General features: G+C 38.4%; 1 protein-coding gene across 1 annotated transcript in view; it reads left to right on the top strand.

The window, feature by feature from the left end:
• The window catches only part of tcf12 (transcription factor 12), a 71,557-nt gene that overhangs the window by 482 nt on the left and 51,089 nt on the right, over window positions 1–19,986 (top strand). The window contains exons 2-5 of the mRNA XM_070905341.1: window positions 405–493; window positions 745–817; window positions 10,498–10,571; window positions 16,397–16,499. Coding sequence (XP_070761442.1) covers window positions 422–493; window positions 745–817; window positions 10,498–10,571; window positions 16,397–16,499 — 322 coding nt within the window. The 5' untranslated portion in view covers window positions 405–421. The remainder of the gene's footprint in view (window positions 1–404; window positions 494–744; window positions 818–10,497; window positions 10,572–16,396; window positions 16,500–19,986) is intronic.

The following is a 19,986-nucleotide window of genomic DNA, read 5'->3' as shown; positions in this document are numbered from 1 at the left end:
ACCTGCCTCATAAATCACTGACATTAACATGGTCAGTGAGAGCTTAATCAGCGAGTTACATAAATGTCTTACCAGTAGTGAGAAACACTGTTACTGCAATAATACTGCAGGTCAGAGCGATTCAACCATATCTCTCTTTTTAAATAAACGCAGTGAAGGAAGAAACTCAACGTGTGCGAACTAAGTGTTTGCGCCATTTGATCAGTTATAATGCGGCCAAGCTGTCGGTGTCTCTGAATGATTCAGCGCCAGAGCCAACTTTACTTCTTCACAGTGATGCTCTTTATTCTGCATCCATAACAAATACCTCTCGTGGCATTGGTCGTGTCCTGTGGCACTCGTCCGTCCCCGCTGTTGAATAAACCAGCAGAGATGTGACCTGATGGACTGTGTTTTATCTTCAGGTTTCTAGATCGCCAGGATGAATCCTCAGCAGCGGATTGCCGCTCTCGGAACAGACAAGGAATTAAGTGACCTGCTGGATTTTAGTGCGGTAGGATGTGTTTTTCGCTCTTTTTTTAATTTTATTTTACCACTTGGTGCTTTGCAGTCAAATAGGCTGAAACATGACTAATAGATCAATTCATACAAGTGTTGACCAATAAGATTTTTACAAACTGTCCTTGATTTTTGAAAATCATGAACAGCTTTCAGGATTATTGCAGCTGATAATATGAATGGTTGCTTGTACACTGTTTAGTCTTTGCTCTAATTGTAGGTGTATGTTCATATTCTTCCCGTCAGATGTTCTCTCCACCTGTAGGCGGAGGGAAAAACAGGCCCACCACACTTGGAAGCAGTCAGTTCAGTGCAGCAGGTAGGACCTGATCCCTCAGACCTACTTCAACAAACCCTCTGATATGGTCTCAGTTCTCAGTCTTGCATTGCATGTGATTCTTTTCCCTCCTCTTGTGTTTGAGTCTGCGCTGTTCACATCTGGTGCTTGAAACATAAGATCTCCTCCTGGAATTATAGAGGACTGCTGTAGTAAAGAACAAAGCACGGTTTAGGTCGTAGATGTGTGTAAATGTGGTGTATCGCAGTGTGTTTTACCTTACTGTCAGATGCACAAATCAGGCATGTTTCGGCTGCTTTGATCAAGGTGTGTTGTTAACTGTTATGAGGTTTTGTTGTGATGTGTGTTGGAGGCAGATGTAGAATCAGGTCAGTTAATATGTTTGAGTGTGAACACAAAAAGAACTGGAGCTGAATTGTAATGTAGTTTAGTGGGATTGTGAGAAATCCTCTCATTGAGTTAGCAGCAGTTTGGTAATTGGTCTGTCCCTCTGAAAGTCCTCCTCTTTTTTTGTTTATCTATGAGTATCTTTGATTTTAAACAGGTTTGTGTAAGAGTTCATGCTTCTCGATAGCTTCCTAGCCATAAATGCTACTGGACATTAATCCGAAGCACATCTATTGTCTGATGTGCTACTAGAGAAAGTCAACAATCAGGCATTATGTTTTCTGAAAGCATGTTTTGTGTGCATCCACAAAGCCTCGTTGTAGTCAGTTGTCTGTGAAACGAAAGACGCACGCTTAGTGGAAACTGAACGAAAAGACAAAGAAACAAGAACTGAGCTGTCACACATGAACTATGGAGTTGTGAGGATGAATACCTAATCATTCAAGTGAGGAGGACAGTGTGTGTGTGTGTGTGTGTGTGTGTGTGTGTGTGCGCTCTCTTAAAGTAAAACCAATGACAAGGAAACCCTTGTCAAACTGGTGTGGGTTTTTAAGTAAAGTCACACCTTCCTGGTGAGGTTCCCACAAAGATGTTCATATTATGTATTAATGACACAAAGGCTTCAGACTATCATTGTTCTGGTTGTTTTTTAGAATCACATTAGAGGTGTTTTTTTATTAACCTGTAGACAAAATATTAAATACACCTTTTAGATATGATGCAGTACAGCAACACCACTAACTGTAGGCTCAGAAATTGCTGTAGAGTGAACTCGTTTGACCATCACGTGTGCGATCTCAAACATCAATGTCATCCATGAGCTGTATTGACAAGGCATTGCTCTGTGCTTTCTGATTTAATATAGTAAGATGTGGACAGACACCTTTAGGCTGGGTCTTTGCACTCGGTGACTTCTAAAATAGACCAGCATCAGCACGGTGCTTTTTTGTTTGGAGCAGAACAGAATGTCAGGAGAACTGTGTGTTGCAGCCAAAGCTCATTGTCATGGCTGTGTGTTGTCTGGTGACCAGCTTTGTCCTTTTAGAGGCGTAACAAAGTCTAAATGCGGACTGTTGTTTTGTACAACTTCCAACAGAAAATATTTCAAAAAATTTGGACAGGACTGGAAAAAAGATACATAGTCTAATTCAAGTTAATGGTTTTATTTATAATTTTTTTCCCCATGTTAAACTGTAAAATAGTGTGCCGTATATTTTCTCTAAAAATCAAATATCTATTATAATTATATACATTTTGTTTTAAGGAAAACACTGATGAAATTTCTTCTGTACTGAATTGCAGTGTGAAATGACAGTTGAATGCTTGTGGTTTGCAGTGTTTTTCAGCCTCAAATATCTAAATGCATGGTAAATGGCAAATCTGATCTTAAATATTACCCCAATGTAATGAAGACCGCCTTGAAACTTCAACAGAATCCAAAACATTAAATGTATCAAAGAAGAAGTTTGGTATTTTGTGGATTGGATGATTGTTTCTGTGTTGGTGGTCAGAAGATAAATCTGTGCCGGGCATCAAAAGAATTAATTTGTTATTTTTAGCTTTTAGTGTTTTTATGGCCGATCTTGGTCCAGAGTGCCAATAACTTACACATATTACCTACAGATATTAAATATACCATGTTTTTTCCTGATACAAATCTTGTATCAGCTGATGGTAATTTGTTTTGACAAAAAAACAACATAAACAATCTTGATACTGTTTTTTTTTTTAAGTATTGATTGTGTAAAAATGAACATGTCAGTGCTCTCTGGTGGACACACTTTGTAATGGAGACAATTTCTCAAACCTAGTTTATTTATTTTATTTTATTTGTTTATTTAACAGGAACAATGGACATTCATTGACTTTCCCAGAGTTAGCTAGATAGCATTTCTGTACTGCAATTTCTTGTTTCCCGATACGATATCCCGATATATCTGCGATGAATTAATATCAAAGCTAATAAGAGCCTGTCTGCGTCTGCAAGCATGCATTTCAATGTAGGTATGTCTTGAAAAACTAAACGAAACTAAATGAAACCTTTGTCATGTAAGAAATGATGATGTCAATATGAACTGGGCACCTTAGAGTGTATCAGGCCAGTAGTGGGTAAATCCCTCCTTCCTTCAGCCTCCTGTGTCTCTAATCCTCAAGGTAGGGGAAGAAGTAGCTACATAAGTGATTGTGAACATAAGGCAAGTGAGTGTGCAGACAGAAGTGTGGAAATTGCAGGGAATGAGAGTTTGGATTATTGCATCTCAGCTGGGCATAGCCAGATAATTGAGGCAGAGTGGGACTGGCAAGACCCCTCAAAAGAGTGCCAGAGAAAGACGGATTGGAAAAAATACCCAAAGTGGCTCTAACAGAGATTCATCATTTCTCCCTTCCAGCTGTGTTGATGATGCAAATTTGATGAGACCATTGACTTTTTAGTGTAGTGGGCCAGCGGATATCTGCTGTTGAAGGGGTAATTATCATTTAGTGGTATGTAGTGGTACATTTGTTAGCTGTGACCAGCAGCTAGTGTAGGTTGGTTTGTCAGTCAGTTGGGTCCCAAAATAATTAAAATAAACAGCTACAAAGAGCCAGAACACAGGACCTGGGCTGCAGTCCCATGTGATGTGAGTCAATACTCAATACTGGCTACAAACAATCAAATTATTCATCAACACTGAAAATATCCTTTATGATGGTCTTACAGATTCACCTTTTGTCCGTGAATTAGAGGTTTAATTGAATAAGTAAATTCAATAAATTCAATGTGAAAACCTGAGATAGTTACCATTGTTCTCCAGCACATGAAGCAACAACAAGTTTATGTCTTAATGAAAATTAGTAAAAAATAGTAGTAGCTGTTAGTTGCAACTTAGCAGTGCATGTTGATTTGTGAAACCCTCCGAGAGTGTCTCAATAACTAAAACGCCGCATTTGTGTACGAACACTTTCAGGCTGTAATGATTCAGTCTATCTCGGCATGCATTGACATTTATTTTCCATTCTGGTAACACCTTTTCTTTTCTGTCTTTTTCTTGATGATTTTTATATGCTTGTTTAAAAAGTTCAAACTTAAGTTTAAAAAAATACTGTTGATAGTTGGGTGTTCAGTTTCTTACTCACTGTCGTCCATCATAATAGATCATAATAGTCATATTTGTTTCATAGCCAGTGTTGTTACATGACTCTCTCTCTGTCTCTGACTCTCTGCAAATAAGAGGGATGTTACTTTCTCCAGGAAATTGCTCTAAATGATGGCAAGTTAGTATATAGTGTGTGTGTGTGTGTATATATACCCTGTCTGACCCTCTGACCCTGTGTCCCTGTGAAAACTGTTTGGCTCTTCTCAGTCCAGTCTTTCTTTACTTCACGTTCATTATTTGTATACATGTGTTTGATGCAGTCATTGGTTTTACCGTTAGTACTGCTCTCAGTTCATTTATACAGGAAACTATTATGCCAAATAAAGCTGAAAGCTCTCTGTAAGTCAGCGAAGCAGGGGTGTATGTTGCATTTGTTTACATCAGTTAAACTTACCAGACTGTGAATGTGGTCTGTGGTGTGACATAGTGGCATAAAGCTGACATGATTTAGGTGTAAGAAATTATGTTCTTTTAGAAAGCAGGTCTAAAACTAATTACACTACAGAAAGTAGTTACACACATATGTATTTTCATATTCTCATCAAACGTATATAATAACCCTCCCTCACTGTATTTGTGCCTGAGGATGGTTCACTTATTTTGGGTCGTAGGAAACGTATTTGTGCTGGGAATCAGGTTAACTCGTTTTTAAATGACTGACATTTCTCATTTCTCATTTTAGTCAAGATGCCTCCCGGACCAGAAGCCCTTTTTTTGTTTTGTTTTTTTCCTCTCACACCTTTAGGTCTGTAGTTTTTTCTGCCAACTGTTGTTGAGTGACAGGAAGTCTGTGATCTCAGAAGGAATTGGATTTTTTAGATTCAATCAAAGTTCATAGATGACGTTGATCCTTGTGTCTGAATGTATTTAATGATATTAAAGCACCAGTTGGGTTTCTGTGTTTATGTTGTTATGCAGTTTACATTTTGATGTTGAAGTTGTTGTAAATATGTGATGTTTTGTATTGCCTGATTTTACATCTTGGGTTTTGTGAGCATGTGTTTTAAGAATGAAAGTATCCAACCATGTTGGAGCTTTTGACTATGTTATAACTATGTTTTACTATAATGTTCTGTATCATTCAGAGCCAATTTGGTTTAATCTGTAATCTCTCTCTCTCTCGCTCTCTCTCTCTTGCTCTCTCTTGCTCTCTCTCTTGCTCTTTCCTTCATATAAAACATACAATTCAACTTCCAATTGAATAAAACCAAACATCTATTCTAAATCATAAACCGATCCAATTCTCATGAGTCAAAAAAATAGACCATCACTCTACTTTCTATGTATGTATTAATTGATATCGTCACCAATAAAGACACTGGTAAATCAATCATTTAATCCACAATGTGTGTGCTATGGTGATGTGATTAAGGCTTTCACACCTGTAGTTCGGTTCATTTGGTCTTGTCCAGTTTGTGTTCAAACCAAACTGACTTTTTTTTTTACAAACAAACCAAGAGGAGTAAACCATGAAGTCATACAGGCTGACAGGCAGCTCACTGATTGGACAGTTTTGTTGATGTTGTCCTGCATCATCAGTGCCACATGGACCCACGAGAGAAAATCAAATTCTGGTGTCTGACAGAAAGTCATGCTGCACTTTAATGCTTCTTACGTGTTTATTCATGTTCTCTGGTGTCACAAAGAGCTCACAAAGAAACAACTGATGATGAGTATTAATTGAGTATTAACGGGATGAAAAAGAGGCGACTTGCTGCAACATTACGGGGGGATTATTGTACCAGAATTCGATTGACAGCCAGCCCAAACAAATGGGGAAACGCAGTTTGTTTTAATCAAACCAAACAGGTTACATCTATAGATTAGATACTGACATGAGGCAGTATCACCGGTGGTGAAATTGTGAATGAACAACCTGATATTTATCAGGTATTTATTTAGCCAAATATCAGTAAGTCACATTGCATGATCTCTCATCAGTATTTTATCAGGGTCACTGAAACAAGTCCTATTTTATTTCTACAGAGAAGACCTCAGTCTTTTTGTTGGATGACTTCTTGCTGAACTGGGAGCTTGGGGAGGGTGCTGCTGTTTATGAATGGCGCAGCAGAGACAGTGAAAAAGGAGGAGTCTGTTAAGCTCTGTCCGTCAAACCATTACCACAGGGTTACAGGACTTTTACAATTGTATGGATAAGGATGGCATCATTACACCAGTTTTATTCATCTTGATGTTTTGGAATCGACCACATCATTCAGCATGTATCTTTTTGTTTTCATGCATAGATGTTATGGAGAAAACCGTATAGCAGAATGACCTGATAATTCACCTGCATAATCAAGGTCACTCTTCTGAATAATGCCTGTGCACATGAACTTAAAAAACAGCCACATATTAGGAGACATGTTTCCCTCAGCAGACAGGTTTTATATTGTGGCAAAGAAATGTGTTATAACGAATAGATGTCAGGGCAGCTTTAGTTACAGATTTAATTAATCCGACTTAAATTTCTTGTGTGTGCTGAATCCTGACATCTCAGCAGTACAAATACTGTTGGTACACCTATAATTTATGCTGGATATAAAAATTCTTGAGGGTCAACATACTGTCAGGACATTCAAGGATACAAAATGTATCCACCATATGGCCTGTAGTGAAACTGCTGAATATAATTTCTGTAGTTGTTAAGTACTTTTTTGATAGGCCTGCACTCTGCAAGTTCCATCACAAACTTGATGACATGACCGAACAGGTCAAGTAAATGCATAATAATGAATCCTCAAGCAGTGTTGGAAGACGTGAACGGGACCAAGCAAAACAGGAAAACATTTCCCTAACGTGTCTCCCTCTAGTGTAGCCATCTTTAGTTTAAGGCTTTGTTACGTTCACTAGTTCACCCTTTTCCTTTTGGAAGGGACCCAAAATGTAGCCAAACCTGCAAATATCACCCGCGGTCTTCCAACGTAGAAATCCTGTCCTTAAATCCTACAAAAATCCATATTAGTTCTCTAATATATGTTTTATTAGATTTTCTTCTTCAGATGTTCAAGAATATTACATTCTTATGTTTCTTCTTCTAATCTATAAATGTTACAAAATAACCACAACTGAAAGGTGTTTCTGATATTTAGTCTACCCTCAATGATTTAAACAGTGAGGACAAACATTATAAACACCTACATCCTCCAAAATGACCATAAAGTTGAATCAACACCTCTATAAAACAGTGTCAACAAAACCCAAACATTACAACCTTCATGAGGGTGCGATTTATTGCAGGACTGTTGTGTTAGACTGCGTTAGTTTTATCAAGGTATACCTAATAAACTGTCAACTGAATGTATGATCATTAGATATTTGCCAACTTTGTCTACCTGCAATTTGTTTATAATCATTGTTTATTATTTTTTTTGATCTTTGATTGAGATTTTTTTGACACGTTATGTACTGTATGTGTGGCTGTAAAACCAAAACAGTGAGCTAAAAGAGGCTAAAAGATGGGTAATAATTCTTTGTGGGTTTTTTAACATTACACACAGTCATCTGATTCATTGTTCATACACATATATTGTTTATAACATTGAACGAGGGGAATGGAAGTCCTTTCCCTGTTGTAGGATTTTGGGATCTTTGCCACAGAGTACTTAACAGTAGAGCAGCAGTGGTTCTGCCAATTCATTAGACCTAAATTACAGCCTGTGCATTTGTGTGTGTTTTTTCCCTTTTGCCTCTTGTGTCAGTGAGTAATCTTATTGTGCTGCCTGTCTGTGCTCGGAGAAGAGAGGGGACCCTTGAGCCCTGGTGGGAGATGGTAATCAGACGAGATGACAGCCAGTGGCCCAGAGAGAAAACACTGACCATTGTTACATTCAGTGTGTAAAAGGCCTCAGTTGGGCTACAATATGTCACATTGGTGTTGTCACAGTACCAAAATTTAGACCTATGTGCTATTAGAAACACAAGTAGCAGTTAAATTAGTAACACAAGTATCTCTATCACTGTTATGAATGTGGGTGATAACACAGCTGCAACTGAGACAATTGTCTATATATTTCCTTAACAGTAATTATGAAGTCTTTTAAAGAGGAAATGAATCAACTGTATGCTAGCAGCAAAACAACATGTTTGTCAAGGTGAAACTTATCTACAACTCTGCTCACTGGAGCGTGATTTCTTGTTCGAGAAATGTCTCCAACTTTCTGGTTAAGTCTATAATTAAGTTTCTGAAGAACTGATTGGCAGCATGACAGTTGAAATGGATTTTGTATAATACTATAAAACTATCATCTACACAGTCTATGAGATTTATCACATCTCAGTTTGGTTTACCTCAGAACCACATCATACAGCCTTTTCATCATTTCTCTTTAATATTGAAGTGCTTAGTTTGAAATGAATATCCTTAGTGACACATAAGAAGTACCAATGAAGGGGAATCAATAGCTGTAGTCTTTCTGTTAAGCTGCTTGTTGAGCTGTACTTTAACTTTGCAAATCAGAGAACTGGTCGACGTGTTTTGATCTGTGTTTACAGGCTTTTTGCTGTGCAGGCTCTACTTCTGCTTTTATTGGAGTTGCTTGTTGTTGCTTGTCGTGTAACTTATGTTTCTTGGATTGTATGTCGGAACTTGCTGCATGGATTCACCTCAGTGCATATCATTTGTTAGATTCTAAAGTAAAAAATATTCTTAATGTTGAAAAGTTTTCTTTGTTGCTTGCAATATTATTATTTTTCCGAGCATACACAATTTCTTTAAATCTGATATTTTTTTATTTGAAGCTAAAATGAACAAATGGTATTGCATTTTGCTGAGGCAGATGAAATTAGAACAGGGACAATCAATAACTTTGGCTTTTACTGCAACACAATATTGTTTCAAACAGCAAGAGCAATTGAGGCTTCAAATATGTTTACAGACTATATCACATAAATTAGATTCTAAAGATCAGATATTATATTGTTCAATATATGCCAGATGGTCTTGCTTTGCAGTTGGTTGGAGTTATTGATTTTATTTGTTTATCTTTTTGACTTTTGAAACATAGAGGTTTTCTTTAATTTAAAAATCAGTTTTATCAAGTTTTAGTGCTCAGCTGTTTGGAAGAAGCCTGGCATACATCAGTGCCAAATAATAAAGTTGTAAGTTGTGTTTTTGGTACATTGAAGCAGAAAAAAACTGTGCTTATTTTTGGCCATGCAAAGCAAACAAAATGACGCCATGGAAATTATTTGTTTGTGTGAACATTTGAAGAAATTAATTACTTTTCTTGATTATTTCCAAATGGGAAAAACATAGTTAAGTTGTAAAATCATATCCCCATTGTGCATTACAGTTTGAACTTGAGTGAGATGTTAATCAGACCTAAAAATATAACGTACAGTAGGCCTGTCCTTGCCAACTTTTATGCAGATCACCTTTGAAGAGTGGAAGTGCATCTCAGGATTTGATTATGACTGTGTTTGTGAGGCCCACACAGATTAATAAATAGCTTTGCAAAGTTTCCCGTTCAAAGTTTTGTTTTAGCTCAGTTTTTGGGTAATGTAATGTGCTAAACAGCTGGCCGGACATGTTGTTTTTGCTGTCACTGTTTTCAACTAATGATTCTTTTCATCAATTAATCTGACAATTATTTCCTTGATTAATCACTTTTTTCTATTAAAATGTCAGAAAGTGTAGGAAAATGCCAACAAAATGTCTTTTTTTATCCAGCCAACAATTCAAAACCAAAAGATATTTAATTTGCAATGACATAAAACTGAGAAAAGCAGAAAATACGCACTTTAAGAAGCTGGTGAAAGCTAATGTTTGGCATTTTGAAAAGTGAAGGAACGATTTATCAATTCAATCAATATCAAAATAGTTGCCGATACATTTTCTGTCAGTTGAGTAATGGTTTCACCAATACTGCCATTATTTATAAAGACTGGACATAGAAAAAAGAGCCTTTTCAAAGTAACATTCAGGGAACCTGAAGAAAGACAGATTGTAAGTGATGTGACACCAGACAATTACTGTGCATCTCTTTGAAACACAGTAGTTTTAAACTGAAAACACACAATCACCAGTATTGTCTTTGTGATTCAGTTGTTCACTACTTCTTCATCGTGTCTGTGTGAGAGGAGGAGACTCAGAGACTGTGGACATGCTGTATGTACGTCAAACTATGTGAGTAATCTTGACTTTCTGACTGAGTCGTGCATCTCTCTCTCTGACAGGTATGGAGGAGCGGACCAACCAAGCGTCTTGGGCCCCAGGTGGCGAGTCCAGTCCCTCCTATGAGTCCTCCCGGGTAAGATGACCCACACCTTAACGCCCCTGAATGACCTTTCTGCTCCACAGCACACCATTTAACACTCATTACATCAAAGCGGTACATTCACTATGTTTTAGTCTCACCTTATCATGTAGCATGACCTGTAATGGACGGATTTCTCTGTGACAGAAAGGACAGGTTAATGTTTTCATGGGTGATGGAATTGATTTCTTTTAATCCAACCAAGGCTGTTATGCAGTTGGCAGGAAAAAACAGTGGAATCTGATGTTATTGTGGGATTTAGCTTTATCAATCTCGGAACCCATCAGCTGTCGACGATTTAGCCTCTGGGGGCAACGGCCAGTGTAGCCCCGAAACACTGGCCGTTGCCCCCAGAGGCTAAATCGGTGTTTAGCTTCTGTGCGCTGGTCATTGTTTACAGTCGTCAGACGATTGCCAATGGGTTCGGAGATTGCATTTCAGCTAATGCGTTCCTCCTCTTCCACATGGACTGTTTACCTGCATGCAGCCAAAGGTCGCTCAAACGTGATTGGTCAATACTATGATTAACCAATTAATCAAATAATTCATTTAGTCTACGAAATATCAGTGAAAAAAAATACACCAAAATATATCAGTGCAACGCCTTCAAATGAGAGAGAGAGAGAGAGATGGTAGATGGTAATATTAATATTAAGTGGCTTGCAGTCATAGATCCAGACTCTGCAGCTCCGGAGACAGAAATACCTGCAGAAAGCAACAGAAGGAAAGAGGAGAGAGACGAGAAAGCACACAGCTACGACAGAGAGACGATGTTGAGTTAGCAACATGCATTAATGGGATAAGAAGTACAGATGGAGAGGAGGAGAGAGGAGCTCAGTGCATCATGGCAGTCTAGGCCTATAGCAGCAGTACTACGGAATCAGGGCTCACCTGAGCCAGCCTTAACTATAAGTTTTATCACAGAGGAAAACCTTAAGCCTACTCTTAAATGTGGGGAGGGTGTCTGCCTCCCGAGTCCAAACTGGGAGATGGTAACCTACAGTAGAAGACATGATGGCTGACATTCTACACTATTCAAGGAGAAGCTGTGTCTCCTGTGCAGCCGAGCAATTCAAGGTGACATTATATTCTGACATTTTGTTAGTGATCACAGATCTACAAAAAACGAAAATTTAATTCATTTAAAAAAACATTTTTTTAAACAATTTTTATTGTTTATTTAACAGGGACAATGCACAATACATTTGCATTGCACCAGATATAACTAAAAACGAATTTACATCTATAGTCGCTGGGCAGTTTGACGAAGTAAAAGACAACAGTCCAACAGTGAGGAATTAAAAAAGATACACTTTGGTAATAAGCACAGTTTTTTATAGCTTATTGTTTGGGGAAAATATGAAACTGCATATGTAAATCGCATCTCTATTGTTCTGTTTAAGTGAGAGAACATCTCGCTGTTTGTGTGAACAGCTCTCCCCCCTATTTGTTTGTCCCTCACACATTGGTCGTTCTAGATGCCCTGTATGAATTTCATTTAATGTCAATCTCCTGTCACTTTCTATTAGAATTCAGTTAAATGTCAGAGCCACTCGGGCTGCGTTACCTTGTTTATTTCTCTGTGCCCTTCCCGAATGAACATCTACAGGCTATGGTAACATAGGCAGCTTGATTTGAATTATAAGACAGAGACGCTTGAGATATCTTTGCTCCAGGTGCATATAAATGAGTGTTTCTGACATTGCAAGGCACAGCATCAGCCAGCAGACAGCTGTTTGCACCTCCATAAGGCATGCACACACTCTCCACACTCACACACAGCTGCGTACACGCCTTCTATTGATACAGATCTGATTTATATAGCCTATAAAATATTATATCCTATATATTCTGCTTTAAGAAATGAGTGGCATTTTTTATTGTATAACTGTTTTATAATTCACACCACAGTTACGCTTAACAGATATACTTAACCATGTGAATGGTGGCAAAATTAGATTCAGAGAAAAGCAGCATATTTCTATAATGTCAATCATTAATTGATGACCATTAAATCATCACCTTTAATAATTAATGTTAATGTCTGTTTTTGTCATCATAAATTTACCAGTATTTCAGGACTGAAATGAACTCTATGCAGTATAAGAGGCATCTTCAGTGAACTGACAACAATAGTGGACATGATGGGTAATGTAAATGGGCAGACCTTGTTGTTATTATTATATATGGAAGATTTTATTAATTTTCCCAAGTATTATCACCTGTCTTACCATAATTTCAGACTACTTTCTATATTGTGTATTTAACATATCTTGTGTTGCCAGTAATGTCATTCCAAACCATGTTTTGTCTCATAGAAAACGCAGATTGCTAATATTGGCACATGAACATGAATAAACAGAAACATTGCTACCGAAATATTAAAACGTAGAAGCTAATAGGATATGTAAGTTACACATACAGTAAATGATTGAATACGCTCTCTTTTTGCTTGACTAAATTCATCAGGAATGTTCCTCAAAGCTCAAGGCCTTGAACAACAACAGTACAATCACCTTTGCTGTCATACTCAGAGGTACCTGCTTGGGGAACAGAGCATAACCAATAACAAGGCACCGTAAAATCAAGTGGTTCAATTAAACGTTAGAATCGTTCTCTTTTTGTGATTCCTAACTTTGTAATAACATGTCATAAAAAGTAAAAAGTAGAGGAGGCTCACATTTCTAAAGCCATTTCACACAGATACATTTGAAAGAACCAGTCAAAATGAAAGCGTCTGTATGTTTCTATATATTTACAGATGTGATTGTGTCCCTGAGATGTTGAGACCTTCCTGTTGTTCTCTACTTTTCCTTGATTTTGAAAAGCAGCAACGTTGCATTGTAGAATAGACTCGGGTATTCTTCTTTTCTGAGGTGAAGATATTGCCAGTGGACATAAGATGTTTTTTGGAAGTCATAGTTTCATTCCGTCACTTTGTTAAATGAGAATCTAATGATTTATTACAAAACTTTTATTATGCTCTTTTGCTCTATTGACAAAATCCTTCCAAGGCTCTCAGAAGAAATCCTCAGTGCTTCATCTTTCAGTCTGTTACAAAGGGAATTCAGTCTTGTCCCTGAGCTTGTTTGAGCTGTGTGATCAGTCAACTGTGAATAGTCCCGAGCCCTGTCGTGCTGACCTTGGCTCCCAGCCAGCCGCTGTATCCTGGGCAGCTGTGGCTGTAGGCTGGCGGTCTGACAGTCAGGACTGTGCCCACCGCCACCGCAGGACAATCCCCACTTCCCCAGAGCCCTGCCCCGACTTGATACACGACCCCACACGCATCCATCATGACCATATCATCACTTCCCAAGCTGCCACATGCAGCCCCAAGTTCACCTGGGATGCAGCGCTGAGTGTGGAAGAGGAGACTTTTTAAACGCTGCGGCGAACGATTGGAGAACAAGGCGTGAGCTCTGGCCTGCTCACTGCCACGGTGATCTGACAGTTATTTAGCTAGTAGTGCCAACGTAGCCCTGTGGCAGCGATGACAGCGTGTGTTAGTGTCTCGAATAGATGTAGGCCACCAGTGTTTGGGAATGATGAGGGATCTGTGATTGATGATCTAACAGTCCCATAAGAGCAAACACACACACAAATACACACACACACACTGAGCAGAGATTGACAGTGGCAGTCATAACAATCAAAGTGTCAAATATTCATTACCACCAAGTGCTTTCTAATATCTAGTTAAAGGAATAGTTTGACTTTTTGGGAAATTTTGGGGCTTATTCGCTTTCTGGCGGAGAGGTACTGTAGATGATAAGACCACTCTCATATCTGTCTGTTAAATATAAGGCTACTGCCAGGGCTAAAAGTGACAGCAGGGGGAAACAGCTAGCTCTAAAGCTCACTAATTAAGACATTATTTCTCCCGAAGTGTAAAAATGACAGTGTGTCATTTTACAGGGGGACTATTTCTTGGCTGAAAGCAGTTGCCAGACAGCAAGTGGGGACTCCAGGAAGTTACTGGTCCCAGCCAAGAAATAGTCTGGTACATAACCCCCTGTTAAACGGCGAATTATCGTTTTTACTCTTTGGTTTTTGTACAGCTTAAACAAACGATATATATAACATATTGATTAGTGAGCTCTACAGGTGCTGGTAGGTGTTTTCTTTGGATAGAAGCAGGCTTGCTGTTCCCCCTTTTTTCCAGTCTTTATGCTAAGCTAAGGTAATCAGCTGCTGGCTGTAGCCTTATATTTAATGTACAAATGTTAGAGGAGTATCAATCTTCTCATCTAACTCACTGCCAGAAAGCAAATGATAATTTTTCCTATAATGTTGAACTATTCCTTTAAGTCTATAGTTTGAAGCATTTTCCTTGTTTTGAGGCCGAAGAGAAGAAATGGTTTTTTTTTTGCTTGCTTTCGTGAGTATGTGTATGTTTGTGTAAGTCTGTGTGTGTTAGTTTGCTAGAGCCTCTCACGGGGCTGTTGTTGTTATTGAGTCTGTTCATGGTGTGATTAACAGTGTGTGCGGCCTGGCAGGAACACAATAGGGAATCTCTGAGGATTCCCTCGACACAGCACAACACTCCACTGCCTTTGAAATTACTCCATCACCATCCACTCACAAAAAAAAAAGATGGATAATAAGATTTACTTTTTTTTACTGTATGTTGAATGCAAAGGGTATGAGTTGGTGAAAATAGCTCTATAGAAATGCAAGCCCACTGCTGCTCGGTCCCTCTGGTGGGAGTTAATGTAGTTTGGGGAGATGTATTTGACTGGAGCACAGGAGGATTTTCACAGGGCTTGGGATTAGCACTGTAACGGAGTATCTTTTATTACATGGGACCCCGAGTTTTCAAAAACCATACTGTGACCGATATTTAGACCTAAGCCCTTGAAGCTGATAACTGTCATGAAAAGGCACTGTTAAGCTGCAGGAGAAAAAGGCAATTTTTTTAAGCTGCAGGTACCTGGGAATGATGTAGGATTGCATCTCTCTGTTTCTTCCCCCTCTATGTAACAGTACATTCTTATGTACCATGGGTTGGTATATAAACCTGTTATCAGATAGATAAAATGGCAGAATCAAAAATACAACTAAAATAAACACAAATAAAGATGTTTGTTTGTTTTAGAGATGTATTGTAGTAAAGATAAAGCAAATGTTTCTACAGGTCCAGTTGTTTTCTATGCACTAAGAAATCAGCACAAACTTACAAATGTTTACAGCACTTCCCTGTTTGTTGGTGATAAGTTGACAATATGAAGTTCATATTCTGAGGAATTTAGTGGCGTGTTAGTTCAATTTACAGCACTAATATTAACAATAATCCCTTTTAAAAAGAGCCAGGTTTCGAAAGATGACCATGATGTAAGTTTTGCATCAATTGACATCATATAGGCGAGCACTTAATCACGTATACAGAAGTGTTTTCATTCCAAGACAGGTCTTTTTTAACAAATTAGTTAACAGTTAACATATTAAAATACATGTAATAAGAGGAGGGAAGTAAAATAATAATCAGGTAAAAAGTAATAAAAAGAAACCAAAGCAAAGTAAAACAAAAATATATAAAAGTATAACAGTAACAGCAGCAAGTATCTTATCATAATCACTTCTATCATCATTATGTGTAATCTGCAAAGTCCAAATAATGGTGGTCTCAATGCGAATGTATTATTGAAATATAAAGATCTGCTTTTCTTTTGTTTCTCTTTTTATTTATACACAAGAAAGGGGACAGTTTATTAGCATAACCGACCAGTTGTGCTCCCCTCTCACTAATTAGTGGTATTCCATATCACTCAATTAGTGAAGTTGCCTGATAATGTGCTTAATATTCTGATCTCTTCCCCCAGGGTTTCGCAGACAGCCCTCATTACGGCGATCATTTGAGTGACAGTCGATTAGTGTCCCATGAAGGATTGTCTCCAACACCTTTTATGAACTCAAACATAATGGGTAAGTAAGTGATTCTCCTCAACTCACCCCTCAGATGCCCTTTGGTAGAAGAGAGACATCCTGTTAAAAAAATTGCCTGATTGGGGTTAAGACACATCATGTATCTGGAGGTAGCAGTACTGAAAGGCTTCCCAGGCTACAGGGCTGTTTTTTCCCCCATCTCCTGCTGTCTTTATTTCCTCCCTTAATCCCCCTCCCCTTTCTGTATCTCCCTCTTCCTCCTCCTGTGATGACCCTCCCCCAGGCTAGAAGTCACGCCATCAGTATAGCTTTCCGTCATAAGAAGCTGTTTCCTAGACATCAAAACTGCCCCCAACAACCTCCATTGGCAGCAGTGTAGTGATTTTTGGGTGTGGGGTTAAACAGGCTGTTGTATCAGAGACCTTCTCACATAAGAAGCACCATTTTGGAGTTTATTGTAGATTATTTAATTGTGTTCATTCAATTTGTTTTGCAGTCTTTACCTTTTGGATTTGTCAAATCATGCTCGTCCTCATTGTTTGCGTGATTCAACCAGCAGTTGGTGTCCTGATATACATGGGAAGATTTATATTTAATTTTCAGACCAGCAGTGATTCCCTTTTATTATAGTGTTTCTCAGATCAGTGGTCCTTAACTGCTTTAGTCTGATGTACCCCACAGCCCTATCAGATTAGCTCACGTACCCCTTCACCAACACCACCTCTCATGTCTCATGTCAAGTATGTTCTTATTCTTATTATTATATTTATTTCAACCTGGACGTTATTTAACACTGTTATATAAAAGTCAATATTATTAAGGTCTCTTTTTAAGTGCTGTAGGTTTGGAGTTGCAAAAGCAGAATGATTCAGCTATTTATCCACTATTATTTTTAGCAGTCTATTTTGACTTCTCTGCTCGCTTATTTTTCACATGCAGTCATCACAACACGTGGTGTTCAGGTGTAACAACTGACTCAGGTTGGTGGAGGCGTGTCCTGTGTCGGCAAGTTATAGCTGGTAGTTAATTGGTTTTTGTGACAATTTGTAATGTGTTTATTTTTCTCCTAAACACAAATATGTGGATTAGGGATGCTAATTAAGAATTTTGTTTCTGACCGATAGCTGAACCCTGTTAACTGATCATTAACCGTTAAACCGTTAGATTGAATGTGCTATTAAAGAATGACCTACAATAGGCTTACAACAGATGTTTTTATTTCATAAGAAAGAGTATATTTATGGGAAATAGCAGCACAAACAACAACAGAACATGAGGATTCACACATCGTAGACTGACACACATTGAATCCTCCAGCACAGATACCGCTGTATAGAACATTTAGTAGCCATAACAGTCTAGATCTCCTGTGTAGAAAAATATTTTATAACATATCAAAATAAATAGCCTAGAAAATAGTAGCCAGACTTATTAATGATCAGAATTAATGATTAAAAACAGCCGACAAGTTAACAAAAGTGGAAACTTGTAGTTGCATTTTTCAGACCTCAAATAGGCTGAAAATACAATAAACAAGCCAGGCCTACCTCAGTCCTGACTCATCGGTTTTTATTCAGAAATAACACACGCTATGCTGTGGGTTTAGTCTGGTGCGCAGTCTGTTGACTGTGAGACCCGCGGCGGAGAATACCCGCTCAGATGGTACCTAGAGTGGCCAGCCTCGGGAAGTGTGTCTGAATACTTTCCCACCAGTGAGTCGAGTAGTAAGAGTATCCAGTGAGGGGGGATTGTGTCTCACAGAGGTGTCCACATCTGCCTCTGGGTCACCAGCTTCATGAGAGGTGCTGTAGTCGTCTCCCAGGAGCAACATCGTGCCTATTCAGCTTTTTAACTGATTAACCTGTCAAAATTCTTACCATCGATTAAATGGTTAATTATTAACATCCCTCATGTGGATGGATTTTTTTTTACCAAATCGAATCAATTTGTATTTTGATAATGATCGCAACTAAATACCCACTTTTGAAACTACATACTCTATGACTGACTTGGAATATGTTCTCCTATTAAAACAATTAAAAGCTCTTTGGCCTTGGCCTGTGATGTGTAACCACTTGACAGTTTTATGGCTAACTACATCTCAGCTCATTATGTAATGGCCCTGGAGACTGGTTTCCGAGCAAAGTGATTAGTTCGCAAATGGTTGCTGCTGAATTGAAACAAAATGTTATCTTTCTTGTAATTGATCTCATGACTGTTTCACACACACTGTGTATCTCTCCCCTTTTCGACTGGGTCTGTAATTATGCTTACGAGCTGCAGAAGATGTGATGTGATCTGTAGCAGCAATGTGTCAGATTGACCGTAAACTTGGTATTCCTTGTGCTTATCTCAGGAATTTGAAATGAGTATGGTCTTATTACATTGTTTCTCACAGTAATATCTGGGATTTACATATATTTATTGAGTTTTCAGCTTCATTAAACCATGTCTGAAGGGTTATTCCCCATCAATGAACAGAGTAGAACAGTGAAATATATAGTTATATAGTTTCTTTTCAATGTCTCTTGTAGTTGGAGTAGTAATGGTTGAATCCAGTCAGTCACTCCATTTCTGAACTGCTGAATGGGTTACCTGCCATACAGAGTAGTTTCTGCACTTCTCAGTTGGCCAAATAGTCAGTCATTCCATCAAGTGTGTGAAATTCTTGGGTGAGATGTTAAACTAATGGTTTGTCTGAAGCTGTGTGTGCTGTGATGGACAATACAATACTTACAAGTGTACAGCTAGATAACTTTGTAATTTGGCACCTTAAATTTGATTACCACAGTACTGTTGTGGGCCTGAATCCATGCTGATTGCAGATGCTCTTCTGGCTTGATATTTGTCAAGTGTTGGAGAGTAAAGATGCTCCCAGTGGCTAAATGGCTCTGGATGCTGGAATTTCTTGGACACATCAAGCCAACTTCGAAAAAGTACTGCTGACAAAGCAACCTGATGAGATGCTTTGCACCTTACGTCACCTCACGTCTGCTGTTAAAAGTTGCTCTTGAACACATTGCAAAGACTACAGCTGATAGCCTGGTGTAGGTTCTCCACCTGTGTGAAATGAAACAACTAGTCAGTAGTCTGTATTTGTAAATTAAAAAAGAAAAGACGGTCAGCTTGGTGGTTCAGGGCCCTGAGGACCTCTTCATGTTTCCTGCCTCTTACTCAATGTATTGTTCCTGATGGGAAGTGCACAACTTTTAACCCCAGTGACATACTTTCCATGTTTCCATGTTTAGTTTATCAGCACAGTAGATCTAAACCATGCTTTGTATTAGTAAATGCAACGCTGATTAGAAATTTCCTTTGGGAAAAATACTGACTATTTTTTTCTTTTGCTGTAGCAAGAAATATCAGTCCTCATTTTAGTTAAGTCACCTCTCTCCTGTTTATCAAATAACCCATTGACTGAGCAGTCATACTGCTGCTGCTTTGCCAAATAGCTTGAAGATTTAATTTATTTTTATCTAAAGATCTCTAACACAATGGAAAACATCAGTCTGGAGGGAAAAAAACA

Source organism: Enoplosus armatus, chromosome 1 (genome assembly GCF_043641665.1).
Source record: "Enoplosus armatus isolate fEnoArm2 chromosome 1, fEnoArm2.hap1, whole genome shotgun sequence".
Classification (NCBI taxonomy): Eukaryota; Metazoa; Chordata; class Actinopteri; order Centrarchiformes; family Enoplosidae; genus Enoplosus; species Enoplosus armatus.
The sequence above is the reverse complement of the archived record's forward strand: the minus strand, read 5'-3'. Positions and strand labels throughout refer to the sequence as shown.